General features: G+C 49.0%; 1 protein-coding gene across 2 annotated transcripts in view; it reads right to left on the reverse strand.

The window, feature by feature from the left end:
* Positions 1 to 439: 439 nt before the first annotated feature.
* The window catches only part of LOC144155992 (putative caffeoyl-CoA O-methyltransferase 1), a 33,767-nt gene continuing 6,437 nt past the window's right edge, over positions 440 to 27,769 (reverse strand). Inside the window, exons 2-7 of one of the 2 annotated variants that reach the window (XM_077687745.1) lie at positions 20,956 to 21,070; positions 12,538 to 12,649; positions 9,165 to 9,283; positions 7,658 to 7,712; positions 5,618 to 5,751; positions 440 to 819 (exon numbers count right to left, since the gene is read on the reverse strand). In XM_077687745.1, coding sequence (XP_077543871.1) covers positions 667 to 819; positions 5,618 to 5,751; positions 7,658 to 7,712; positions 9,165 to 9,283; positions 12,538 to 12,649; positions 20,956 to 21,054 — 672 coding nt within the window. In that variant the 5' untranslated portion in view covers positions 21,055 to 21,070 and the 3' untranslated portion in view covers positions 440 to 666. The remainder of the gene's footprint in view (positions 820 to 5,617; positions 5,752 to 7,657; positions 7,713 to 9,164; positions 9,284 to 12,537; positions 12,650 to 20,955; positions 21,071 to 27,769) is intronic. The other variant, XM_077687746.1, reaches the window with a different exon arrangement.

The raw sequence follows: 27,769 nt of genomic DNA on the forward strand, positions 1-27,769 counted from the left end.
CTCAAAGCTTGAACCTAGGCTAGCTGCTACGGAGCCCTAGTTTCTAGAACGCTCTGTTCCAAATTATAGGCTTTTATAAGGCTATCGGCCCAGTGTGTTATACTGCTGTACACGATACCGCTGGCAGTTCAAGGACCCTATGTTTAATTTTGAAACAGGTCTCTTTAAACGAAGTTTTAAACCATGTAATACCGTTCATAAAATGCTCCAACGCATAGCCCCCGGGATCTTGCGATGTCCGTAAAAACACTGCTGCGCGTCCAGTTTACCTTCTCCCTCACGAGTCACGTGCCCGGACATCTTCTTCCGTCTTCTTCAGTGTTTTCGAACTCATTCTGCTTGCTTCCTTTATATATGCTACCGACGCAAACCTAATATTTAAGAATAATAATGTCTTGCTAGGCGTATGCATTCTTGACAGTGCGCATTGATTGTATGCTCTCCTTTTTTATTTGTTTTTTACTGGGGGAGGGGGGGGGGAGAAGTCAGGAGCTGTACGAGTCACAACATCATAAAAGCACAACCTACTTTTTTTGTCTGACGTCTTTTATGTTAGTTGGGTCTGCCCAAACCAAATTTGCTCCAAACAATAGTATTGCTGTTCGTGCACTTCTATTGTTCCCACATCACTTTTCCAGATATATAGGAGATGTAGGCGTAGTAAAGCTATTTCTTCATGGCGAGTGTCAAGCCGTCTCCAATGGTGAGCATGCATGCCTGGACACGATCGTCCGTTCGAATCTTTTCGTTGATCTTCCGTATAGCAACAGTGTCTGGACTGGTTTCATTCTCGTCGTACACCGTTCCGTCCCAGAGGACCTGCGAAGAAGGTAGCGCGAAAAGGAACGCGTAAACAAACTTGTCGCAGAAACAGATTAAGTGGGAGGAGATATCGTGCTTCTGTTTGTATTAGAACGGTGGTTTGGGCTAGTTGGTGGTGCATATTTCAGTTCTGTTTGCACTTCGGTTGATTGTATAATTGAAGATTGGCAATATTCTCTGTTGATGTCACCGCAATTCTAAAATGCGATAGCATTAAGGGCACGGTAGAACTTTTACTGAAAGAGAAAGTGTCGCACATCCTGTGTTCAGAACCTTATAGAATCATCTGCTTCACGGCATCTGACACTCGCAAACTATTCTCCGCGCCCGAGCTGCCAGCGTGTAAAAGCGCGTGGCTTGTCTCCCTCGACATGCTCGAAAGATTGCGAGAGTTCCCTTGAATCAGAAGGGAAGCGGAAGTTAAAAGAAGAAAGAAGAGAAAGCGCAAGACGGCGAGGATAGTGGATGCGCTTCGAGTGTGTGCATATAAAGTATACATATCTCTCTTGGTTATCGAACATAGAAAAGCTTGCGTGCGCTAGGCTGGTACGGTGGTTCTAAAGGAACAGGCTTCCATCGTCCATGGCTACTTTCGAGCAAGAAAGGGTCCTCGACATTATGCTCTCCTTCGAGCATATAGCCTGTCAACACTGGCACTGGTTTTATACGCGAAGCATATCTTAAATAGCAGTTTTGGAATAACAAAGAGCGTGAACACGAATTGTATCGCCAGTACCTTGCTAAACTACCAGCAATGGTGGAATGGCTAGCGAATGTCACCATTACTTACGCAAAGGAAACATTAAGTATACTTGAGGCAGAACTCACGTACGTAATCGATAGTACCAGCGTATTTTGATTAAAAATACACGTTAGTACTTTTTCGGGAAAGGTAAACAAAAATGAGGCTTAAAAACGGCGTCGTAGAAAAAAAGGCGAGATGAAGGCACAGCAGGAAAAAAGATAAAAAAAATGGCAGCATGTCCACTCCGGGGATGATGGGTGCGGAGTACGGGGACTCGAAAGGACATCCAAGTTGCGCCCCGAGTGACATCCGATTTGCGCCCCGACCGTCATTCGATTTGAGCCGTGAGTTGCACCTTGATTGTTCCCTAAATTAAACTGCAACTCAGGGCTCAAATCGAATTTGGCTTGGTTTTCGCTTGATGATGGTGTGCGCACGCATGGACGCGGACGGACATTGGGAGGTCCTAAGTTACTCCGCACCGTTACAGGCGAGGGAGTAAGCCGTTTGACTCTCGGGCACTAAGTCATGGTCGTAGCCCAATGGGTATACGACGACTGATACTAACTCTGTCTGGTCTGCCAGACACACGCTCGAATCCTGCCGGTGCCTGTGTGATTTTTTGTGATTGTAAATGCTATGCGCCCGGACGTGGACGCACCTAAAATTTGGCGCCATCTCGCCCTGTCGGCTTGAGAGGAGCGAGTACAACGCTTGAGAGGTTTAAACCTCACACTAACCACCCCCTATCGACGTTTAATTGAGCAAAGAGGGAGGGAGAGACTACCGTGCGCCTCCGCTGCCGTCATGAGCCTCTCTTCTGCCCATGCGTCCGCATTCGTTGGCACCAAGGATGCCTCGGCTCATGGAATTGATTGATTGATTGATTGATTGATTGATTGATTGATTGATTGATTGATTGATTGATTGATTGATTGATTGATTGATTGATTGATTGATTGTAGGGTTTAACGCACCGACGCTACACAGGCGAAGAGGTGTGCCGTAGTGACCTGGGGACCTTTAACGTGCGCCGAAACCTCGATCACACAAGCGTTTTCGCTTCTTGCCTCCAACAGAAGAGCGGCCGCTGCGGCCGCGGGGATAGAACCCTCGTCATCGTGCACAGCTGCACAACTCCATAACCACTGAGCCACCGCGGCGGGTGGCTCGTGGAAATGAACTCATACTAATCGTATCATGCAGAGTTATTTTATCAAAGTAAACTAACGATTCCTAGAGGCAGGTGTGTACGCGACTGATTAATTGTACGCTTCGCATCCCCTGAAGAACCCTTCTTCGTAAAGGGGCCATGAAGACAAAATGCAGTTTGTTTCATTCAAACGATTGACTCGTTAGAATAGCACTGACACCAATTTTAACGCAAACTTCATTAAAATAAGCGGTATAATGAGGAAAATAAAGAATAGGCATGCGACACCGTCGCTACTTTTCCGCCCTGAACTAATGAAGTATTATGGGCAGCTGGTTGCGTTTGGCTGAGGCTGGCAAAATACAGCGCCAATTAAACAGTGATTATAAGCTTGAAGAACAAGCTATTTAGGTGACATTCTTTTTATAGCAATAAGCATGGTGGCGTGAACAATGAAAGTTGGGAACGAACCCGTAAACATAGAAGTACCAGTGCGTAGACGCGCACAGTGCCGGCCGAAGTTGCATGCACAGCCATCGGGCGCGTTGCGCTTGTCTGACACGACACTGGACAGCTGGCTTAAGCGACATCACCACTTACGTGATCCTGTTTGTCGAGCATACAAAATTTATTGCCAATGATTGCTATCAACCTTAACAAAAGTAAGCCAGGCACAAATCTGGCCAGAAACATAGAAAGTATACGGACAGCGGTTCTTGAGCGCTATTGTCCCGCCATCTATGGAAGCAGACAGTAAACAAAGCATCAATTTAGGCGTTTCCCCGTACGCAGAGTCACCATACTAAAGTTTGTGTTAGCATATTCCCCGAATACGTCATCACTGACATCACGAAACACGATTTAGCGGGGAAATTAAAATTTTGTCTTTAAATGTTTAATTTCTCTGTGAGAACAGCATCGTTTTCTGCCGGAAAAGCGTTGGGGTCACTATGAAACACCAAATACTTCGAATAAAACCACCTTGTATTTTGTCTTTATGGCTACTTCAAAGACGTGCGCTTATCTTAAAGGTACCCAGAAAAGCCTTTTGTAAAAGTTACAAAACGCCTTTATTGTCGCGTAGTACCAATATAGCGATGCAATGCCGTTGGAAATATTGATCTACATTCAGTATTAGCTGCGCCAGAAGCAATTAAGTGCACCTCTCCCCCCTTGCCGATCCATTCCTCCTCCCTCTCTGCTTCTTTGAAAGCAGCTGGAAACACTGGGAATAGCCATGTGACATCGCGACGCTCGACTTCCGTTCTCCGCTAGCTACATTCCTGCGCCTAGCTCCATGCATCAATCGCTGCAGACCCGCCTTTGCATCGGGATCGCGCAGAAAGGAGGAAGAGCAACCGGAAGCCAATGGAAGTGACGTTGCCGGCGACCGACGATCGGCCGAATCAGTGGGGCGCCTTGCCGTTGCGTCAGCCGCGATCGCCGTTGCGTCAGCCGCGGTCGGCTCGCTACGGCGGCGCGCTCATCGGCTGAGAAAGGCGATCTTCAAAAATTGTTTACAAATTATTCGTACAACGTATGGGGCTCACACTTTGATAAAAAAATCCCCCGTTGTGTGTTCTACCACCTGAATGCATTTGATTGCCACCTTCACAAAGCTTTTCTGGGTCCCTTTAAGAGCTGCATCGTAAAGCGCCTGAAAGAGATTGTAGTCATGAATCCTCTCAGTTTCTTGCCTGCTTTCTTCTTTTCTTGTTGGTCGCTAAAGGCTGGTGCGATTATTTAAGTGGCGCCAGTAGCATTTCGCTAGGCGTAGCTCAGAGAATTGTTCGGTTTCCCATGTCACAGAGGCTGCTCTGGCAATTTACCCATCTGCGAGAGTCTGATTGCGGGAAACCACTGCTGAGACGTGTACGCTTGGGGGTGGGACCCCACATACCCGCTGCGCTAAAGACTCAGCGTAATTTCGCCTCAATGACAAAGGAAACGGCAGACTTCGGACACGCCCTGTCCGGAAAGTTGGGCTTGCGCACTCACCAATGTCCCTCGCAATCGCCGCATCCATTCACTCCAGTAGGCGAGACGCGTTTGCTAGCACTTGGGCATTGGAAGCGGGCATATCGGGTCAACCTTCAGCGATTTACGGACGGCTTTTCCAACAGATTAGCGGCAGGTAGCGCGTAGGTTTTTATGATCTGCAGTGGAAATGACGTGGCAAAGCTTTTTACGCCTCGTCCATCCGCTCTGTGACGAAGTTTTTAATAATGCGCACTCTCAGTGGCTCCCTTCACCCGTAGGATAGCTCAGAAACGAAACTGCTGACATGTTGGCCCGATACCGTCCACTGGCTTGGTCAGACGTACTAGACGAACGACGTATTTGAAACCATGCTATCATGGGTCGTTTTGGGTCATTCAGCGCCCTCGTTATTAGCCTTGCGTGACTCAAAGGCTGAGTACAAGCGGAGGCCTCTGCTGTTCTCCTCAGGACGAATTCGGAAAGAGGACCAGCATATATCTTTATTGCGTATAAGCTGAACTTTACTTAGTGCCCATGCACGGTGTTCAATATGTGCTGCTCAGGTGACATCCGGAATATTATCATGGGCTGCCCGGGTCATGCGGCTGACTCCTTGTTTTGTTTGAATGGCAGCGAAGAAGAAGCTCCCTGCATGGCTCGTTGTAGGGCACCGTCAACCCGATCGTGTTCCGGATTCCTAAAGGCGATATCTTGTGCCTAATCCTTCAGTTTCTGAAGGACGCAAGTCTTGAAGACAACTGATTATGTGGAACGCAAAGTCTTCAAAAGGTGCTGCTCAGAGTGTGGGCACGCCTTGCAAGGGTAGGTCCGCCAGCACGCACATACAAACACGCTCTCTCTCGCCAATGCATCGCTAAGGGAGGTGAGTAAACGGCCGATATCCGGCGATTGCTTACATTGTCAACTGCGATGATTCCACCTTGTCTGACAAGCTTCAGGCAGCATTCGTAATATGTGTCGTATCCTCCTTTGTCAGCGTCGATAAAGGCAAAGTCAAAGCTACCGGACTGGTTCTCGTCAATCAGGGCACCTGGGGTTGGCGTACAGAGAGAAACACGAGGATGCAAAGGAGTTTCCTGTGGTAGCCCGCATATAAACCAAACCACATTTTATGGAAAGCAATCCCAGCCCTACAGACGTCGGCATCGCTAAGTACTGCCAAAATGCGTCAAAAAATTCCCTTCTTCACTTCATAACTTTTCCGTTCATTTACCACGTCTCTGACGAAAGGCTGTGTGATTTGAAGATGAGTTATAAATATATTATTACAGCCTAATGTTTTGTTCTAGGCGCCTCAATTGATTTGCGTTTTTTTGCCTTGTTCCTATCACAGTCATCATTGGGGAAATTTTGGAAACCCTTTTTTTTTTGCTCGTTTTAATTTACCTTACTAACCCGCCGCGGTGGCTCAGTGGCTAAGGCGTTGCGCTGCTGAGCACGAGGTCGCGGGTTCGATTCCCGGCCGCGGCGGCCGCTTTTCTGATGGAGGCGAAAAGCAAAAACGCCCGTGTGTACGAGATTTCGGCGCACGTTAAAGATCCCCAGGTGGTCAAAATTAATCCGGAGCCCTCCACTACGGCGCGCCTCATCGCCTGCGTTGCGTCGGCGCGTTAAACCCCACAATCAATCAATTTACCTTACTACACTTCCCGCCCTGAGTGTTCAAATTTAACGTAATGATCCTGGCGTACGCAGCGCCACCTACCCACGTGGTTACGTGGATGGCAAACCGTACAAAACTATAGGGGCGCCCTGGCGCAGGGCCATTGGCACGGTAAGTACTGGTCATATGTTTGACAAGAATCGAACGGACGGACAGACTTCCTGGCACCAACTTTCCTTCCTTTAACCAGGCTTTGGACAGGCTAGAGCGCAAAGTTGATTTCGCCACGCCCTTTGCTGAGTGTACATGCGCGCACACGTTCAGAGGTGTTCTGAGAACAAGGATGACACATCCCTCCATAGGCGACAATCGCCACATAAACCCCTCTTCTAGCGGGCCCTCCACACATTTCTTTTCGGTTTGGCGGGGCTCAAGGGGTCCGCGGCCCGCCGATATGATTCGGGAGCGCACCCTCCTCCGTAGACGACCATCGCCCCACGAGCTACCACAGGTGAGCGATGCCTTTCCAAAGCGTTGATTCACCCTGAAGGTGCAGAGCTGCGGAGTAGAAATCTTCTGCGTCAGTAGTTGGCCCATAAACACAGGAAAAAAATGAAACGTGGTGCTTAATTCACCTAAGAAAAACGTGGCATATGTCGCGTGCCATGGTGTGCGGCTGCAGATTAATATGAAACCCCCGAGGTTCTTGAAGGTGCGTCGAAATCTCGCACATAGAGGTGTTTTAAAGAAATACACGGATAGAACATCCTGCTGTTTTTGCGGTCGTGATCACACCTGGAAATTTTATTTCCTGCACCTTGACACCCGTACCTCACCACCTGACACAACTAGTACGATATCAGGATTCCTAGAAGTGCTACAATGGGAATTTCAATGTATATACGCTATCAAAATCGAAGCAATCGTCGGGTATTCCCAACAACTTTGTGCACACATTTCTGCTGAACGGTTCGCCTACTCACCCTGTACTCACAAGTGAGGAAAATCAGGGCTAAGTGTAACAGTTCGTGCTCCTTATCACAGAAAACGTTTAGCAGCAATGGTTAGTTGCACGTATAACGCAAATAAATTCAACGTTCCAGCCATAACTTCGACTATATGCAATGAACATGCTTTGTGGGAAGGAATTTGTATGAATTGCCTTCTGATCTTCTAGCATGCATTATGGGGTTGAAACGCTGTGACGCTGCACCATCTTTCCACAGACGCACGTGGTTGGGCATGTAGGAAGGCAAGGCTCCGGAACAGCGAAAGCCTTAACGTGTTTACGCCCCTTCTTCGCATTCTGTATAGCAACTCTCGCTCTTCTTACCTAGAGAATCCACAGCACGGCCAATTCTGATATCGATCTTGTGATCCACACCCGCCTGCGTTATGGAAACATATTCAAGCACAAACAGTATTGGGCGGAACTTGCCAAACACGGACTCCCAACTTTAATTGAAGAGAAACCTTTACGACAAATTTCGCTATAGCTTGCCCACAAAAATAATTTTCAGGCAAGAACAAATTTACGATGTTAAGTATATTATAAATGCGCTTAACCGCTGTTTGAGAACACCCTTCGTTTCGAGTTGGAATTGTGTGGTAATGAATTGAAAGGCAAAGTTCTCTGCAAATGTTCATGAAAAGTAGAGTTCAAGAAAATTCTTATCGGGTGTTCGGCTCTGCTGCCGAAAAAGTGTTGAAAAAGTGTAGGGATGTACAAATCACCGCTTCAACGCACGTCGTCATGTCGTACAAGCGTTCTTTTTTTTTCCCTCGTCAGCGAAATAATCCCCACAGCCCCGAATGGAAACCATGACGTCTTCTCAGTAACGGCGGGTGTTGGTACTACATTCACCATAAACAATGCTGCGTCTTTTCAACCGACGTCCCATGGACGCTGAGGTGACGTACCAAATTACATCCTTAAAATCGCCGTGGGTCTACTTCACCACAGCACATCTGAATCCCCAGTCATTATGGCGAAAAGGACAAAGTAGGCCAATAATGAGGCCCAGCAACGTTCCCGACTCTCTCCCTATGCCACCACTCACACTCTTCTCATCCCTTCTCCCTCCCGTTCGCCTCCAACCCGCCGCGGTGGCTCAGTGGCTAAGGCGTTGTGCTGCTGAGCCCAAGGACGCGGGTTCGATTCCCGGCCGCTGTTCTGATGAAGGCGAAAAGCAAAAACGCTCGTGTATTCGAGATTTGGGCGCACGTTTAAGATCTCCGGGTGGTCAAATTAATCCGGAGCCTTCCACTACGGCGCGCCTCATGACCGGTGCAGTTTCGGCGCGTAAAACCCCACAATCAATCAACCAATCGCCTCCTCCTGTCGCTGCCCTCTCTCAATTTTACCTTTGAATCCTCCTCGCCCCTTCCCATCCCCTACTCCCGCGCATCCCTCCCCTTCCTCCTCCCTTTCAAATACATCTACCCCGCAAACTACGAGTCCCTTCGCCTCTCCGTTTTCACCTACCCCATCCCGCTCTTAAATACCGCTCCGTTTCATTTCCTTTTCCTATCCCACCCCACGAACCATACTTCCACCTCATCATTCCCGTCTCACCTCCTCCACGTTCATCGCCGTATTTTTTCATCCTCCACCCCCTACTCTCTGTTCTTCTCTATGTATCCCACTCCCCTTCCTCCATCTGTTGTCACTGTTATTTCGGCCGAGTTCGCATTGCTAAAGTCCCGTCTGATCTGCCCAGGGTCATTCATTCAAGCCGTCGATGGAGCATTCATTCGCCGGCGGTAAGCGGCCCCGCACGTGGGCCACCACTCGGGGGCAGCGGGAGCGACACAAGGACAGCAGGTGTGAGGAGGCTCACCTCTCTCCAGAAGGGTCTTCCAATGTCGGCGAATTTCTGGCTGATGTCCAAGCCCACCACGGAGCCGTCGGGAGGTAGGGCCAACGCCGCCGAAAGTGCGCTGCAACCGGTGAACACGCCTGCGCACCGGACATTTCATGACTATATCGCCGCTGCGACATTTGGAATGGCCAGAGTTGGCAGAATACCCGGAGTACAGTAAAAAGGCATGCAACAATATTGGCCTTTACGTCGAAATCGTACTGTATACTCAATTTCGTTTCACAGGGAGTATGCTGCAAAACCACAGCAAAGTTAAAGTGACACGCACACAAAAAGTGTTTTGTTTCAACACAAATATCAGGATTGCCGTATGCGTACCTATTTGCGCGTTTTCGAGGTTCAAAAGGGCTTTCTTTGTATGCAAAGTAACAAATAAATTAGGAATATACTCATGTCATGTCTGTTGCCAAGGGACATGCAATGTGACTCCTCATTGCGGTCTCATTCTACGTAAGGGCAACGACAAAGTTTGCCGTTGTTGTTATAAATATATTTATATACTGTCACGTGGAGAAAGTGGAGAAAGAAAGTGGAGAAAAAATGCCCGCAAGGTGGATCCGAACCCACGACCTCCAGAATACCGGTCTGGTGCGATAACCACTACGCTACCGGCGGGGCGGTATTCCCCTCCACTTTCTGGGGTATTTATGTTAAGTATTTTTTTTCCCTGTGCTTGGGGGTGGTAGCCAGTTCGGATGGTAGCCAGGGTGGTAGCCAGTGGTAGCCAGTTCGGAGGTCGTGGGTTGGGTTCAGATCCCACCTGGCGGGCATTTTTTCTCCACTTTCTTTCTTTCCAAATTCTTTATGTGTTTCAATGACCTACCACATCCTCCCCTTTGCTTTCCGAGGTTTTCTTGACTGCCAACTCTTATTACTGTGTTATTTTCAACGAGCCTCTCATTTCCCATTCTGATTTGCTACATGCATAGCGAGGGCCTCTGTTCTGGCAGTCTTGGGGCCATAGGAAGCTTAAGAGGGTTCAACGCTGGTCGACCACTTTAGACATGTCGTAGACACTCGAGTCACGTCCCGGGGGTTAAAAAGAAGGTCCCCTTGACCCCGAGAAGTCAGAGTGGCGCTGGCTACCACCCCCAAGGAAAAATACTTAACATAAATACCCTAGAAAGTGGAGGGGAATATTGCCCAACCGGTAGCGTAGTGGTTATCGCACCAGACCGGTATTCTGGAGGTCGTGGGTGCGGATCCCACCTGGCGGGCATTTTTTCTCCACTTTGTTTCTTTCCAAATTCTTTATCTGTTTCAGTGACCTACCACATCTTCCCCTTTGCTTTCCGAGGTTTTCTTGACTGCCAACTCTTATTACTGTGTTATTTTCAACGAGCCTCTCATTTCCCATTTTCTGATTTGCTATTATATATATATATGCTCACAAGATATATATCTTGTCAGCATTCACGGCGTTCCACTAATGTGATACGCAGTGCAAGCGATACCGTCACTATCATGGCCAGTGTGAGCACAGAGGGATACGCTTCCCAATCACTTCTACTCACGCCCCATCGCCATTACCATCTGTAAATACTCACAATCATCAACGTTGGACTCGCGCTTCCTGGACCGTTCGGTCTGAACAGCACAACAAACGCCGTCTCCGAGACCTCGTCCCTCGCTCTGTCAATATATATATATATATATATATATATATATATATATATATATATATATATATATATATATATATATATATATATATATATATATATATATATATATATATATATATATATATTCGCTCATTCATTTGAATAAACTACAGTTGCTATTGCGTGCTTCACCTATTATGTCCATTTGATTCTGGTCTCCGTGCCTATCGTAAATTAAACGTTATTTTCTTTTATAACAACTAGACCAACGTCAAGCGTTACCGAACGTGAAAATATTAAAGGGGCACTGACACAAAAATTTTGCATCTCGTTTTTTTTGTTGCGATAAGTAGGTAGTGACCTACTTATAACCTGTAGAAACCTCATTTGCTTCAGCGTGCGGCGGTTGTTTAATTAGAGGCATTTTCAATGCGGCCAGTCGCAGTTTCGGTTTCAGCGAGTGCCGCGAAACGATGGATTTTGTGGATTTTGTGTGAACAAAGCTGACCACGTGACCGTCGGAGGGATATCACAGAGCAGAGCCGCCGTAGCACTGTCGAATCCGCATCGACGGCAGTTTCTGCGAATGCCCCCACGTACTGATCTCGTGAGGCGCTTAATTAAAAAGCGACCGTGGATGTGACGCAGGCGCTGCGAGTGAAAATGCTACAGCGGCTAAAGAACGACGCGCGACGCTCGAGACGGTGGGTGGCAAGACGCGCGCTGGGAGCAGCCGGCCGGTCTGCCTAGCCTACAGGTCCGCCTACAGATGTGTTCGCGGCTTAGCACTGCGGCAGATATTCGAGTGCCGCTCTCGTAAGCGGTGCAGATGACAATTTTTAATGCAACCCGCCATCGCATCATTAACTCCTTTCTCATGTAAGCCACCATGGTCGGGACTTGGGGACAATTTCGTGCAGCGGTAACAAGCTATCACTCGAGCTACCTACGCCGGCCTGGGCCACTTCGCGGCCGTGGCCGCCGCCTGCACAGCGACCGTGCGGCTAGCTCAGTGGGCTTTTCGTGCCTCCGGCGCGTTTTCGCATCCAATGGTAATAAACAGTAATAGAAACAGAGTTCCTGGAATCGCTGTAGAACTTTGGTCGCGGCCAGCTGCCCGATGAGCTGACGAAATCACGGCGCCTCCGCCGCCAACGATCGGGTCGTTCGTTCTCGAGAGCAGAAGCTCCGCCCTCCGGCCCTCCGATTGGAGCGGCGAGCCGGGCGAGCCGGCGCAAAACGCCGGCAGTGCGGAAGCGGCAAACACAAACTCGTGACGTGTTTAGATGTTGTTTATTTACACAATCTCCTCGGGATGTCGATTGCGCGTGGTCCTCTGCTGGCTGCTCGGTTGCGTTTCGCACACTTTAAAATTGATTTTAAATATGTTCTAGGCTGTATTCGCCGCTGATATTTTGCAGATGATGTATATGTGTTCCCACCAATCTATCTCCGAAGTTATCTCGCCTTCAAAATTTTGTGTCAGTGCCCCTTTAAGTGCCACTGACGGCGAAAACTACGAAGAATAGTCATTTCAAAGTCAGTTAGTGACTTAAATTAAGTAAGAGATTTCGTTCTGTCAATACTCAGGAAATCTCTATGATCGCGAATAAAACGCACACAGAAGTTATTGGCGTTTCGGCTTGTAGAATGATGATGTGCTCCATATAATTAGACATAAACATTATGTAGTGACACTTAATTTATCGGAAAAGCACACTACGTACCGATTTCGAGGTATTTTTTGGCTCCCATTGCTCTCAAAAGAAGCTGGACCAAGCTGAGGGCTGAGGTGTCAGCCATCATGATAGCATACTGTCCTATGACCTCTCGAGTTTTCTTGAGGGGGTTCACGGTCCGCCGTATATTTTCATGTTTAGAAGAGAAAGGCAAAAATGGCATTAGGACATAAGGCCAGGAGGTGTCTTTAAACGAATTAATGTATAGTGGAGGGTAGGATATAAGCTAGTTCGTGATTCGCATGGTTTGTACGGGTCAGCCCACAAAAACATATATTGCAATGACCACAAAAGTATGGCCGCGTATGTGCGCACTTCGCTGCAAATGTCGTCGAAAGACGATAGTTGGTCTTCTGCTACCCTTGCCACGTAAATGCCTCACTTCTATTTCCCACCCACCTCTCACGCTCTTCCCCGCTCGTTTCGCTGCTCGTAGGATAAACACAGCAGACGTTTCCTCAAGTCAATCAAATTTTGCCGCCGTCTACCGCTCGCGCCATCCACTGGAACCTTTTGTTACTATTACAAAGGGACGCCACATGCGCTTTTGTACTTTGAGGTCAAGGGCGCTATTATGGTGCCTTCTGACCACCATAGAGCTATTCTCGACTGCATAAATTCACAGTGAACTGTGAATTTGCCGGAAGTCTTTTCTGATTGGCTTTCAGTTTTGGTCACGTGCTTCCGGTTGACAAAGCGGTTGTGTGTGTTGTCGTCATTTTGACGTTTCATGGCGTTTACCTGCACCAATTCTAAAGTTAGCCTTATTTCTCTTCACTGAAAGCGCATAATTCTTAGCCGGCAATAAAAAACTACACTATAAATGTATCGGGCATGACAACGCAGGCCTGTCTTTGCTATTCCACAACAATACGGCTTGTATGTCACGCCCTCTCTGTGATTGCCTGAGAAGGCGTGACATGCTTTAAACAGTTGGCGGGAAAGAACACGTCACACATCGTCAACTTCAGCCTGCGTAAAAGTGACGTGATGTTCCGTAACAACTTAAAGATGGCGGTTGCTGTCGCCGTGAAATAGAGCAAAATACCCCGGCCTTGGGCGCCGTGAAATCCCTGTGAATTTGCAGCAGGCGCAATTTCGCATGACGCGCCGTTTAAAGCTGTTTTCTACTGAAAGAAATAATAGTTTTGACTGTTTCCAAGTTAGCGAAATAACGTGCCGTATTTTGTTTTTATGTTTTCAATAAAATAAAAAATATTTGTTTGGCGTAACAGCAACATAAGAGAGCAGTACAAGCCTCTCCATGACAAAAAAAAAACCACTACATGGCATTTGCCCATACTCCTCCCAGTAAGCAGCTGGGTCACATGACCGAACTCAAGAAAAAAATAACAAAAAACGAACTGTTTTATTCATTACTGCGCTGATTGAAGTCGAGCTTGACGAATGAGTGAATCGGCGGCATCGGTACGCTCCGCGGTTATCGGGCGTAGCGCTTCGCTGCCCTTATGAAGCGATGGTCACGGCCGTCTTTTTCTGTGATCACGCCATGACCTTGAAACGTAGCAGCAACTATTGGGGAGGAGATTTTAGAGTGGCGCCCCTAGCGGCGCCAACGAGGAACTGAATAGAATGGAAACAAAGCAGACAACATAGGCTTTTTGACATGGCCGAAGACGTACCTTATGTTTCTGAAGAACAATATTTAGCCATTTATCCAATTCTAGGGAGCACTATTGAGTATATGTTGATCTGAAAGAATTACTCCAACTCTACACATTTCCCGAGAAGATTTTGCTCGCTGTTTTACAGCGTTTTGTCCGAACTAAAAACCCCACTTAACTAACATTCAGCCGTCCCTATACGAGAGCTGCCGCACTCAGTCATTCTTACCATGGCTATGAGTATCCGTACAACTGCTGCACGAGAAAAGTTACTACATAAAAGAAGAAACAAAGGAGCGAAGTCTCCAACGTTGTTTAGTTCTCGGCGTTCGAATGAAATTCCAGTTTGGTAAGAAATTGCATTCGCGTCGTTGTACTGGTCCCCAGACAGGTGCAAAATTTTGTGTCGCCCACTGAACATAGTCCCACCCAGTAGGCACTGAAGGCGCAGGGTTATAATACCTTCACAGTCTTTCGCAGACTATACACGTGCAAATACGCGCGACACTGACCTGGTTATATACGCATGAAAAGCTCCGTTAAGTTCGCTAATCGCGCGCTGCTGCAACAGCCACCTAACTGTCCGGCTGGCCGCGCTGTCTTCGCGTGCTGTCGTTCAGGAGAGGGAAACAAAAAGAGCAGTGACCTCCCGCATTTTTGTGTGTTTGTACTGATTATGACCATCCAATAAGCGCAGAGTGCTGGGGAAAGAATAGAGGGGGGTGGTAGAGGCGGCCAGATTCCCTCCGACGAATAGTACACGACTTATGACGAAACGAGTGTACATGCAACGAATAGTACACGACTTATGACGAAAGCCTGAATCAATCTCAAGAGATTGGCCTCCCTCATCCCCACATGCTTGTTAGAAATGCGCTTAAGTAACCGGCACGTCTGGCTGGTACTCGCTTCAAGTCTCCTGATAGTTTCAGTGTTTTTGCCATTTGTTTGTATACGCAGCCCTAGGACTCTAATACTGTCTACGGTCGGATTGGCATTTCCATTCACTCGTAAAGCAATGTTGTAGCTCTTGGAAGGGGGACTGTTCCTTTTCCTCTTTGGAGATGGTAGAAAAAGAGCCTCTGATTTTTCTGCCGAGCATTTCAACCCGATCGGCTCAAGATATTTTTCTATTGTATCTATGGCCTTCTGAAGTGTACTTTCAATTTGGCCGTCGCTACCCCTGTTCACCCACAGCGTCAAGTCGTCCGCATATATGGTGTAATTCAGGTTTTTTATTTCGTCCAGCCGCCCTGGAAGCCCGATCATCGCTACATTAAACAAAGTCGGAGAGAGGACGGACCCTTGCGGTGTCCCTCTATTCCCCAATTTAATATTTTCGAGCGACTCTCCTCCCAAGCTGATGGTTGCAGTCCGATTGGAGAGAAAATCCCTTACGTAGTTATACGTCTTCACGCCTACGTTTAGCACGCTAAGGTTCTGGAGTATTGCTGCGTGTTTTCAAACGCTTTAGAGACGTCCAGGCCCACAATTACCCTAGTATCAACAGTCTTTCTGTCGATAACCTGCTCTTTCAGCTGCAGCTTGACATCGCATACCGACATGTGTGATCTGAAGCCTATCATAGTATCAGGGTGCAGGTTTTGATCTTCCATGAATCTATTCAGTCTAGTTTGGATTACGTGCTCCATCAATTTTCCAACACAAGATGTGATGGAAATTGGTCGGAGGTGCTCAAAGCTTAGCTTCTTCCCTGGCTTCGGAATCAAGACCATGTTCGCAGATTTCCACTCTTGCGGTATCTCTCCCTTGTCCCAGCATTTTTGCCTATACGTTGTTAGATTACTAATGGAACAGTCGTCAAGATTCCTGAGCATCCTGTTGCTGATTTTATCTGGCCCGGCAGCCGTTTTGGTTCTGAGGCGGTTGATTTCAGCCCTCACTTCTGCGACCGTGATGGGACTGTCCAAGTCCGGGTTTTCCGAGCCCGCGTACTCAGGGAGACTCTCAACTCCAGCACAACTGAGGTATCGATCCCTAACCTCCGTTAACAGTTTCTTCGTCGGACCTTCATATTTACACACGAGCTTTTGAAGCTGCTGTCGAGCCTCCGACTTGGTTTTCTTTGGATCTAGTAAATGTCGGAGCAGCAGCCATGTCCTGGCACTGCTAATTTCCATATCCATTTGATCACAAATATTACCCAAATTTTGCTTCGTGAGTTCTAAAGCATGCTCTTCGATTTCTTTGTTTAATGCAGCAAGTTGCTCTCGGAGATTCCGGTCACCTTTTTTCTTGCTGATCTTTTGTTCCAACTCTTTCTATTTTTTTCCATTAACTCACAAGATGGCTATCAACCACGTTCTGATCATCTTCAAGTTCAATGCTGACCGCACGAGGCGGAAGCAACCGCGCGTCGTCTGCTACAGCGGGCCGCCGGACCTCAGTTTCCGAGAGTCCTGTAATTCCGTCCTCTAAGGATGGAATAAAAAAAATACATTTTTTTTTGTTCTCACTGCAAAAATAAGCCCACTCGCTTGCATCCTGTATGTTTTGATACAGTATACCTAAAAGCCCCTTCTTTTCGTCCACAACTGCACCAGTCTCGTCTTTTATGCATTGCTCCTTACTGTCAGGCTAGCCTAGCTGAGCTCAGCTGGGGTGTGGAAAGCAGTTTGGAACTGTAAGTGTTTTCTAATGTGATGTTACATATATGTTTTGTTTCCACCATGTGACAATGCTATATTATACACTGTAAAAATCATCTCCTCGGCCTCTTCGCGTAATTACTATTTGCTTAGTGAAAGTGTGAGAACAGAAACCTTCAGATATCAGAAGGAATCATCCTGGAGTTATGGCGTCCGTGTGCGCTATGTTTGGTCCGTGTGCGGTATGTTTGACGGTGTGTCGCCTGGTACAACGCACCGTTTTCGCCGCAAATATTGCCCAGGTATTTGAGTTTAGAAGTGATTCCACCTCAACTTTATTGGAACTTAACACCTGTTCGTACGATTCACGAGCTGTGATAGGCCCGTCGTGTTTATTTCTGACAATTTTGACCACCTCGCAATAGTCTTGAAGGATGGTGAAATAATATATAAACAAGTAAATCCAGTTCCACCCAGTGAGAAATCTGCTGAACTTCTTGTGCGTAATGCCAGAGTCGTCTTAGCGGCCAATTGTCATATAATTTTTTTCCGGATAGTTCCACGTTTCCTGTAACCATACTCCCTCCGCAGATGACCATGTATCGACAGCTGACTCTAATTCTATAACGTTTACAACCTGACTGTAAATAAATGAAACTCGGCGTAATTGTAGAGTCATCTTAGCGGCTAATTGTCATTAATTTTCCGGGATACTTTCGATGACACAAGAGTCAGAGCCGTTTTCTCTAATCAAACTCCCACAGTAGGCTGCGCAAAAGGCATTGTAGGAAAGACAGCTTACAAAAACCAAATTTTCAACGATTTTTTTTAAAGTCGTTTTCACCTCTATACACAGGTGTCTTGCGGGGAAGACACATTATAAGTGAAATCTCAGCCGTCTTGTACTAAAATATAAATGTCCTGGGACTTTTATTTTTTATAACTTTTTTTTTTCTATTCGGTGAACCAGTTTTCCCGGAGCGGAGAAAGCTGCTCCGGAGGGAGCGTGATGCGACACCAGCAGAGGCGGACGTCAAGGCCAGCACTGGAACAGCTGCGCTGTTAAAAATGCGGGGTCAAGGGACCTTAACGCTGTGTATCACAGCAATTCCAAGCTACTTTCCACGCCATGGCTGAGCTCAGGCTAACCTGATAAAGAAGCAATGCATAAAATACGATGCTGGCGCAGCTGTGGATGAGAAGAAATGGCTTTTCAGTAGCGTGTATTTAAAAAATACAGGCTGCAAGAGAGCGCGGTTAGTTTCGCCGCGAGAACAAAAAAAAATGTATTTTGTTATTTTTTATTCCATTCTTCGAATACGGGATTTCCCAGCTGTCGGAAGGTGAGCGCCCAGGCGGCGCGCTGTAGCAGACGACGGGCGGCTGCTCCCGCCTCGTGGGCATGTTTTGGCCGTCTCCGATTCTTGCCATTTCTCGGCACCGGCGCTTCGCGCAGCGCGGCGGCCATGCGCCCGCATGTTCCCGCTGAAAATTGTCGCCAGAGTTAGTATTTCGAAAATGTTTTGCCTATGTAAAAGTCTTGTTCAAGAAAACTATCAACTTTTGGCCGGGCGGCTGAATCGATGGACAGGCAGACAGACAGAGTGAAGTTTTCGCGTTTAAGTAGACCAAGAAAGACTGTCGTCTTTAAAATGCGACAGCACACAGCGCTGACTGTAACTTAAGTTTATTCCCACTCCCGGTGTCCCTTTACACGCCTCTCGGCACGTGGTCATGAGACTGCGGGGCGCAGAAAGACCTTTTCTTTGTGTGTGAGCGAAGCTGTGCTGGCTGGCTCCAGGCGTGGCAATTTCTTCAATCTCGATTGCTTCCATTATTTCAAGCGCAAGGCCGTCACTGCTGTTGTGCGTGGTCAAGTTCCCTGACGGCGCGTTCTTCAGGCATGGCTGCGTGTTGCCCCATTCGGTCGTTGATGGAACTGTTACCACACAATAGCGGCATCCTGTACGCCACCCTTTGTTCACAAGCTGCGTACTTGGTCCGGTGGTTCGTTGTGCAGCTGAACGTTCTCACTGGCGCGTTGACACGGTGCGGCACAAGACCTGTACCCTTTGTTTGGAGCTGGTTGGTGATAAGGGACACAATCATGTTAGTCTTGATTTTTCTTTTATTTTTATTTTTTTACTGTGAAGGTGCATATGTTCCAGATCATCGAAAAATAAACTGTTGTAAGTTATCGCCGTGTTGTCGTTTCCTACTTCTCGTGTGCGTCCAATTCTGAGCTGTTACCCTCTTTCAAAACCATGAACCAACTTGCCCAAACCTCAATCCTAGTGAGCACACAACCCGCAAGCCTTCTCTTGCCGCAATCTTTTTGATTTTGCGCGTGATGTCGAGTGGATATAAATGCCAGCTTGCATTTTTACGCACTTCGGAGGCTTCTGTCGTTTCCTGTTTATATTTTGCAGAAAAGTTTCGCAGATCGGCACAAGGACGGCATTCGGGTATCCTGCACAGCGGGGCTTCAAGATCTGTTCATTGAAAGCTCTGGCAGTCTGGTGACATCACCGACTTAGCGCACAGTTCAGTGCACTAGTTACTGGCTAGCTAGCCTTCGCTTTACGCTTTTTGAATGGGCAGAGTTAAAGGGCAGAAAACCCTTTTCTCCTCGGGGTGCATATCTCCCGCACGTGTGGTCACGCATTAACTGCAGCGCCATAATAGCTCTGGGAACCTAATGTTCTGTTCTCCTGGTGCCTCATGCGTGAAGGTCAGTGCTGGATGCTCGCTTTAGAAGGCTACCAAAACCTTCGTCAAGCAGTCTTCTTCGTCCGCTTCGGCGCTCAGAGTGTGCAAAACTGGAAAGTCATCCACATACCGGTAGATTACCAACATTCTGTCGTTACCACGGCTATAGCTCACCGTCCCCAAACAATCAAGAGAAATGGGGCGGACCACCGAAAAAAATTCAGACTGGTGAAACCGGTTATGCATATGCGCCGGTGCGTCTACCATGTACCGGTTTTCTTGAAGGGGTTAACAGCGCACGTAGGCGAGGACAATCAAGAAATGAAGAGAGGACGAAGCGCTGAACCCAACTAATCCTGACGCATCCATTAGGAAGGCTAACAGAGTCTCGCTCTCTTCCCGCTGCATATATGTTTTGAGGCACATGAAATTGGCCGTCTTAACAACAATTGTATCAGCATGCCTTCGATTGCGCTCTGAATATTTGAACCAAAATATGTATAGAAGGCAGAGAGCGAGAAGAAAAGTGTTTACGTCTGGTTTTGTTAGCCTTTCTACTGGATGCGTCAGGGTATATACGTTATTTCTCTTCGAGTAAAGACTCAGTTGTAGTTCAGCGCTTTGTCATTGCTTTCTTTCTTGATTCTCCTCGCCTACGTGCGCTGCCAACCCCTTCAAGATGTCCTACCACCTGGGCCGCCACCAAGCCATCTTCATGTTCCGGGAGCGTTACGGGAACCGCTTCACCACTCTGTTGTGACTCTCTAATAATAAACACTTTTTCCAGTCGTTTCCGCTGTCCCTCACGTGTTTTGGCACTCAATAAAACTCTGCAAGCCGACCCAGTTACGAAGCTAATGCAAATCTGCACTCTCCCCATAATTACCACGGTGACACGGGCTGCCTCGAGCGAGGTGCGGTCAGCGCCGGATTCCTCTCTAGTATGTGTAAGAAACTGCATGGCTCGGGAATCGAACCCTTTCTCCACCGCCGAAATTTTCACCCCTTCCTCGCCACTGCTGACTAAGCAGGTTCGAACCGGTTTGGGGGAGGAGGAGGTCCAGTACTGCTATCTTGAAGTGGTAGCTTTATTGCTCCTCAAGTTAATAATGCAAAGATTTAGCTGGTTCTCACACTCGCAGCTTCATTTAGCTTCATTCAACTACTACCATCAAGAAGTTTCAAGCCTGGAAACGCAGAAAAAAAAATCAACATTTTGCTGAAGGAAATATCGACAGAATGGCGGCGAAACATTTGAGAACATTCAAAATAGCCCGTAAACAAATGTACAATACGCATAAAAATTGCAAAAGTACAAGGGAGGCGAAAATATTCGTATATCCTCCTGCCTGTGATGAATTGATATAATGGCACCAAGTATCAGCACCATTCAAAATACGACGGGCAGTGCAAAAGCCCAGTTCGCGATTACACTAGCGGCCGCTGATCTAAAAGTAAATCACCGAGTAGAGTCTTTCCAGGGCGGGGTGTACGGGGCAGTACCGAAGCACGTACTCCGAGGCTTCGACCGACGTCATGCTGTTCTTCGTAGAAGCGAGCATTGCAGGCACCGGGTGTCTGAAAATGATCAGTACTATCAGCGTATATGTACACTATACTCGCAACACGCTAAATATTGTTCCGAGTATCAGCTGCCCCACAGTGCACCTCGAAGACCACTAACTGCTATGAAAGGGGCAAATATAGGCCAATAACGAGGCCCAGCATACCATTTCACTCGAAAAATGTGGTCACGTCATTCTTAGATTGAGTGATGTCGCAGCGCAGACCTCATTTGGAGTCAAAGAAAATGTCTACAGCCTCGCTGTCAGATTTGCTCCCTTCGATGCGACGATTGGTCATTCAGATGCACTGTGGGAAACAGTGAACACTGAGCGTGAGCAGCTACAATTGCTCTCACTCCAGTAGGATTCATCGTGCGCTGACAGGCCTGCGTCCAACCGGACAAGTGAGCTACTCAGGAAATACATGGCTTCGTGGTGCCCAGGTTTCCTGCCGTGCTTTCGTGACTCCCCGTAAAGAGCGCGGGTAGTTTTCTCAAACGAATTAATCCTGGGGTTGTATTTAAGCCATGGATTTTATTGAACCCAGCACCTACAAAATGGCCAAACTTTACTATGTTATTCATTTAGAAAACGCGACACCACTGTGCTTTGTTGCAACAAAGTCCTTTAATGCATTTTTTTTAGTTCTTAAAGACCAAAGGACTCTGGTTGCACCTGAAGCCATCCAGACATGCGGTCACGGTCCTAGGCACGCGCCGTCTAAACCCACCTGTCGCGGAGGTGTTTCATCGAGGCCGCTAACTCGGCCAGCGGTCATGGCTAACATATTTCTCACACGACATGAGACGCAGCACTACATTTTCCTGGCGCCAATGTAAACATAACGCACCGGCTAAGTATCCGGACAAGTAGCGCAATCCGATAATGTATATTCGCGCTGTTGTTGACGTCTGTTGAAAAATTTCGGCTTGGCCGACTTGTAAAGAACACTCTTGGCGCTCTTGGCATTTAACAAAAAAATTGGCAGCGTGTCTGCTCACTTCGCTGCAAATGTCGTCGAAAGTCTTCTGCCGCCACAGCCACGGAACAGCCGCTGATGTCTCCCGCCCGATAGGTATACCTATCAGACAGTTAGCTTGATGAAACTTGGAAATGCTGCAGTTTTATCCCAGCAGACGAACATGAAGCTGTCCGTTCAACGACGGCTGTGTGATGCGGCTGGAATGGGTTAAGACCGTAGGCTTAACTTTATTTGTATTAAATGGACAGACAACCGATTTTCGTCGAATATATAGTCTCTATTCCAAATGAAAGGGCATCACTTAAAGCACCTTAACGAGAAGAGGTTTTGCCGATAACGGCCTAGAACTTTTTAAATCGAAATTTTTAGATCTACGAGCCGTATGTGTCCTCCCAAAAATAATGCCGGCAACCATGACATACAGTAGCGCGGCAACATACTTTTGTCTGTATGCGAAATGAAAAGCGATATTTAAAAACTTGCCACCAGCTAAAAAAAATTGTGAATCGCAGGCTTTCTTATTCATTTATGTGTTTTTTTTAATTCACCAGTCTATTTTTTGTACGAAGGCGCCATCTCTTGGGATGGACCATAAGTAGAATCACGTTGTGGAGGTGGGAAGTTCGATGCTCCCCGGGCACATCCTTTATTTTTAACGTGCCGTTGGTGTATTTGGAAACTGAAATCGAATATTTTGGCAGAACAAACGCCCCTGACTGAGGTAGGAGCTGTGGTGAAGTGCAAAAAATCAAAACGAAACTAAAGAAGGAATGGACCAGCACAAGCTGTCACCGCATTCTGATCAGAGAAATCATCGTCATTGTGGATAGCGCTGAAGGGACCGGGAAAAAGGCAAGAGGAAGACGAGGAGGAAGAAGTAGCGGGCTCGGAGGACGGATTGCCTGGCGGACTCGATGCTCGAATGGAGTCCGAATGGACCCAGGTGTTCTGCGACCGTTGGTAAAGAAGTCCAGACACCACGTCGCCATTGCCAACGCCGTGCCGTGGCGCTGCCTCCAGTGCTCCTGTTCTTCTGACGATGCCACAGTATATTCTCTGCCTGGCCCTCGCATCTTCAGCAGCTGCGCCTTCATCCGGCTGTCACTTCTGAAGACGTCTGCGTCGCTCGCGCCTTCAAGCTCCGCAACATCTCCGTGCAACGACCACGTGAGACTCTCTCTAGTCACGAGAACCTTGTATCATACTTTTGTGTGGGGACTATGCCCCTCTTTACGCTAGTTCAATGACGTCGAACTGTAGGTTGTAGCTTTTGTTAAGTGTACGTCTCCTGGTTAGCGTACGCTCTTTCCCTAACTTGCCGTCCCGCATAAATGTTCGTTTTCCTCGTTCATCGAACCCGTGTCGCATTTTCTTGCTCCTGGCATCTATATTCGCGTCATGTGGCCGAGTGCGGCCAAGGCGATCGGACGCACTCTACATCGGCTCCCAGTTCGATGTCCAGTTTGAGGAGGAAAATTCGATCTGTGCTTGATTTAAAGTATTGAAGATGGTTCAGCAAGTGTTTCGGCATCACTGGACACCAGATTTGTGAAGATCGACCCAGGATTTTGAATTCTACAGGACTGTGAGTTTCGCCACCACGCCTAGGCTTAGCGGGGCCGTTCGGCCTACGCGTGGACGGCCTCCCGGCCTCGGCGGCTCGTTCGGTGAGCCAAATGGAGGCGGACATGGAGGCGGAGACCACCATGAGTGCCCAACAACACGGACTAAGAGACATTGACGGAAAATCGGGTGTATTTGTGACCGGCGCTCGACGACATGGCGGGGTGGGTCCCGCCGAGCGGCAAGAGTGCTCGGAATAACATCAAGAACGTCGAAAGCGGTGAGTCCCCCCAACCGGCGACACAATCCAGGCCTCGTGAACGAGAAAGTTTTGCCAAAAGAGTAGCGAGAGCGGCCACAACGGCGGCACGCATGCCGCGAGTCATGCTGCGGGAAGATATCAAGATTGTCATTAGGCCTAGAGGTGGGCTGAACGTTGCGAGGACGGAAGTGCCGACGCTGATGGCGGCAATTCTGGCAGCTACTGGCGTCAAAAGAGAGGAGGCTATGGGGGATATATTCTGCCCAAACCCCGTGCAGAATATCAAAGTCGTGAGCACGCCGGACGAGAGACGAGCGAGGCAATACTCGAGGATAAAGTGTCTGACAATAGGAGGCACTGGCCACGAAGTCTGGGCATACCAAGCGGCAACGGAAGGCACAGTGAAGGGAGTGATCAAGGGAATATCGGTCACGGACACCCAGGAAGACATCAACGCGAACATCGTGAACATGTACAACCCCCAGGCGCTACAAGCGCACAGGATCGGGACGTCGACTGCCGTAATCATCCTGTTCGAGGGCACGAAAGTGCCGAACTACGTCAAGTACGGAGCAGTCCTCGCACGCTGCGGACTTTACAAAAAACACTTCGCCGTATGCAAGACGTGCGGGCAAGTCGGACACAGGGGCGACGTCTGCCCCAACCCGAACGCAAACGTCTGTCTGCTTCGCCTGCGGCACCGTCAACCCGGGCCTCGAACACCAGACGAAATGCAAGCCGAGATGCAGGCTTTGTGAAGGCGAACACGTCACCGGAGACAGAGAATGCGGGAACAAATTCAAGACGCCTTACGTCGTCAGGCAACGACAGTGGGAGCGGAAACACCGGCAAGAACGACGGGACCTGAGGGACGAGGACTTTCCGCCACTCCGGAGGGAGAGGAGCGTGAGCCGCGGACCTCAAGCCAGGGGAGGAAGCAGCACGCACCGAGGGCGCTCTCTTTCGAGGCAACCGGCCCCGGGCAACCAGTGCTGGAAAACAGCCGGGAGAATGTCATCGTCGGCGCGGAGCATCTCGAGACGTCGGGGCGACGCGGAGCTGACCATGGAGCTCGGAAGTTCGAGATCGCGGGGCGAGCCAGGAGGAGGCCAGCGCGGAGTCGCCGATAACTTAGGTGGGCTGGGCCGGCGGGTCTCCCAAAGCTCGATCCCCCGATTCCCCCCCCCCCCCTCTCACCCGTGTAACAACATGAACGGTGATAACGCCATAGTGAACGAGCTAAACAAAATCATAGGGAAGCAGAATGAGCAGATTCGCGAACTAATGAGGAAATTAGAGAAAGCAACGAATAACAACACCGCGAAGCACACACCGATACACGAAGAAACACTAGCTAACGCGGTAGGAGAGGGACCGCGCAAGCTGCCGAGGAGAAGGTCGCCACCCGCGGTACCCGCCGGAGCGACGCAGAACTGGGAAGTGCAAGTGATGGAGGACGAGGTGCTTCCACCGCAACAAGAGCAAAAGAAGGAAGAACAGGTACAGCTAACTCCTGGCGAGTTTGTGATCTTGGCGGCTCTGAGCAGGTTTGAAGAAAGGGTAGCTACGATTGAGGCCAAGCACGATCGCCTGGCGGCTAGGCTCAACGCCCTAGAAGTCAAGCAGAAATACGGAGCATTAAAGAAGGAACAAGCAGAACGGCTGAAGGAAACAATTGCCAAGAGAAGGGGACGATTAGACACCAACCAGAAAGATGAAGCCGAAACAACACAACAAATCTAATCGGACACGGGTCGTCGATCAGGTGACCGCTATATATCAGTGGAACTGCCGAAGCATAAAAGCCAAGGAGAGGGAGCTTATCCTTCACATAGGGAGCCAGGACGCACACCGACAACCCCTAGTCATAGCGCTACAAGAGACCACAGTTAAGCCTTGCATGCCGGGGTACATTACATATACCGACCCGACCGAAAAGAGCACCGCCGTCCTCGTACGTAATACGGTCGCTGCGACGCAACACGTCACGGTGCAGCACGGCTGCGACCACACGCTGGTCGAGCTGCACGCGAGAGACATTGGGCACAGCAAGAACGTATTTATACTGAACGTTTACTGTAGACCAGGAGCCAAGCACCAATACGATTTCGATGCCATACTGAAGGACGCGATGGGACTAGCAAAAAGCCGCACGCTCCTGGTCATGGGCGACTTTAACGTGCCTCACCCCATGTGGGGCTATAAAATTGCGTCCAAGAGAGGCAAGGCTCTCGTCCAAGCCATGGGAAAGCACGAGCTGTACCTCATAAACGAGCCGGGAATCCCGACCCGAACGGGTAACAGCGTGACCAACGACACGACCCCCGATCTCACGTGGTCCTCGGGGCCGCTGGAGACGAGGTGGAAGTGCGACGACGCCGACCTCGGCTCGGATCACAAAATCATCAAGATCGATGTCCTGGGGCCTCAGTATAAGGCGGTGTGCGGCAAGGCGAGGATAACGGATTGGGATAAGATGAGAAAGCAGACGAGTGAGAGGAAGCAAGAAGAAGATGCCGAACCGTCTGCGGAATCCTACAAAGACTGGGCCAGACGACAGTAGGCCACGCTGCAAAAGTACACAAAAGAGATCACCACGACGGTGGACACGCCTTTCGTGGACGCCAGGCTCTCCAACCTGTGGGCGTTGCCCCACTCGCTCACTCGCAGGTGGAAGCGCCAGCGGTGTAACAGGAAGCTGGCTAGGCGCATCGGCCTACTGAACAAAGAGATAGCGGCGTATGCAGCCAAACTGTGCAGGGAAAACTGGCATAAAATGTGCGAAGGATTACAAGGGCAATTGTCGGCGGGCAAGACCTGGAAATTGTTGCGTCACATCATCGACCCCGCACAAAGCAAGTCGACCACGATCGGAACCTGACCAAAGTCATCAATAATTACGACGGGGATAGCGCTGAATTACTCAGGGACCTCCAAAAGCGTTACCTCCAGACCGAAAAGGGGCAGTATCTGCCACCACAAGTGTACGAGGGGACCCCTAACGAGGAGTTGGACAGACCCTTCACAATCTCAGAGCTATGGGCCGCCATCGACAAAAGCAACACGAAAAGCGCGCCCGGGGCGGACAACATTACCTATAAGCTGCTTTTCAACATGTGCGGCAGAACGGCCAACGAGCTACTGCAACACATCAACGAGGCGGGGGAAACGTCGCGACTACCGCAAGAATGGAAGACGGCCAAGGTCCGCTTCATCCCGAGGCCAGGGAAACCACCGTCGATCGAGAACCTGCGACCCATATCGCTGACGTCCTGCGTGGGCAAGGTAATGGAGAGGATGGTGTTGCACAGGCTGCAGAGACACCTCGAGGAAACAGGACAGATGCCGGCGACCATGTTCGGTTTCCGCAAACATCTCGGTACGCAGGACGTCATGGTTCAGTTGCACGAACTCGTCATCAAACAAGCAACCAGATCGAGCCCTAGAGCCATCCTGGCCCTCGACCTCAAGGGGGCGTTCGACAACGTCACCCACGCCAGCGTTCTGCGTAGCCTGAACGGGACCGGCTGTGGCGCCAGAGCTTTCCACTACGTCCGCAACTTCCTCGAGGACAGAGCGGCCGTTCTGACGATAGGCAACGCGAAGACGGACCCGATAACGCTAGGAGAACGCGGAACACCCCAGGGATCCGTAATATCGCCCCTGCTGTTCAACCTGGCACTGCTACCCCTGCCTAAACTGCTGGAACGCATTGAAGGGTTAGACCACGCTTTCTACGCAGACGATATCACGGTCTGGACGAACAGGGCCGGATCGGAGGGGTGGATGGAAGAAACACTGCAGCGCGCAGCGACGACGGTCCACGAGTACGCCAAGTCGTGCGGCCTGAGCTGCGCCCCCCAAAAGTCCGAGCTCTTAGTAGTCCAGCCGGGCGACGGCAAGAG

This window comes from Haemaphysalis longicornis, unplaced genomic scaffold, assembly GCF_048455015.1.
Source record: "Haemaphysalis longicornis isolate Haplotype H1 unplaced genomic scaffold, Haemaphysalis longicornis Haplotype H1 scaffold_1, whole genome shotgun sequence".
NCBI lineage: Eukaryota > Metazoa > Arthropoda > Arachnida > Ixodida > Ixodidae > Haemaphysalis > Haemaphysalis longicornis.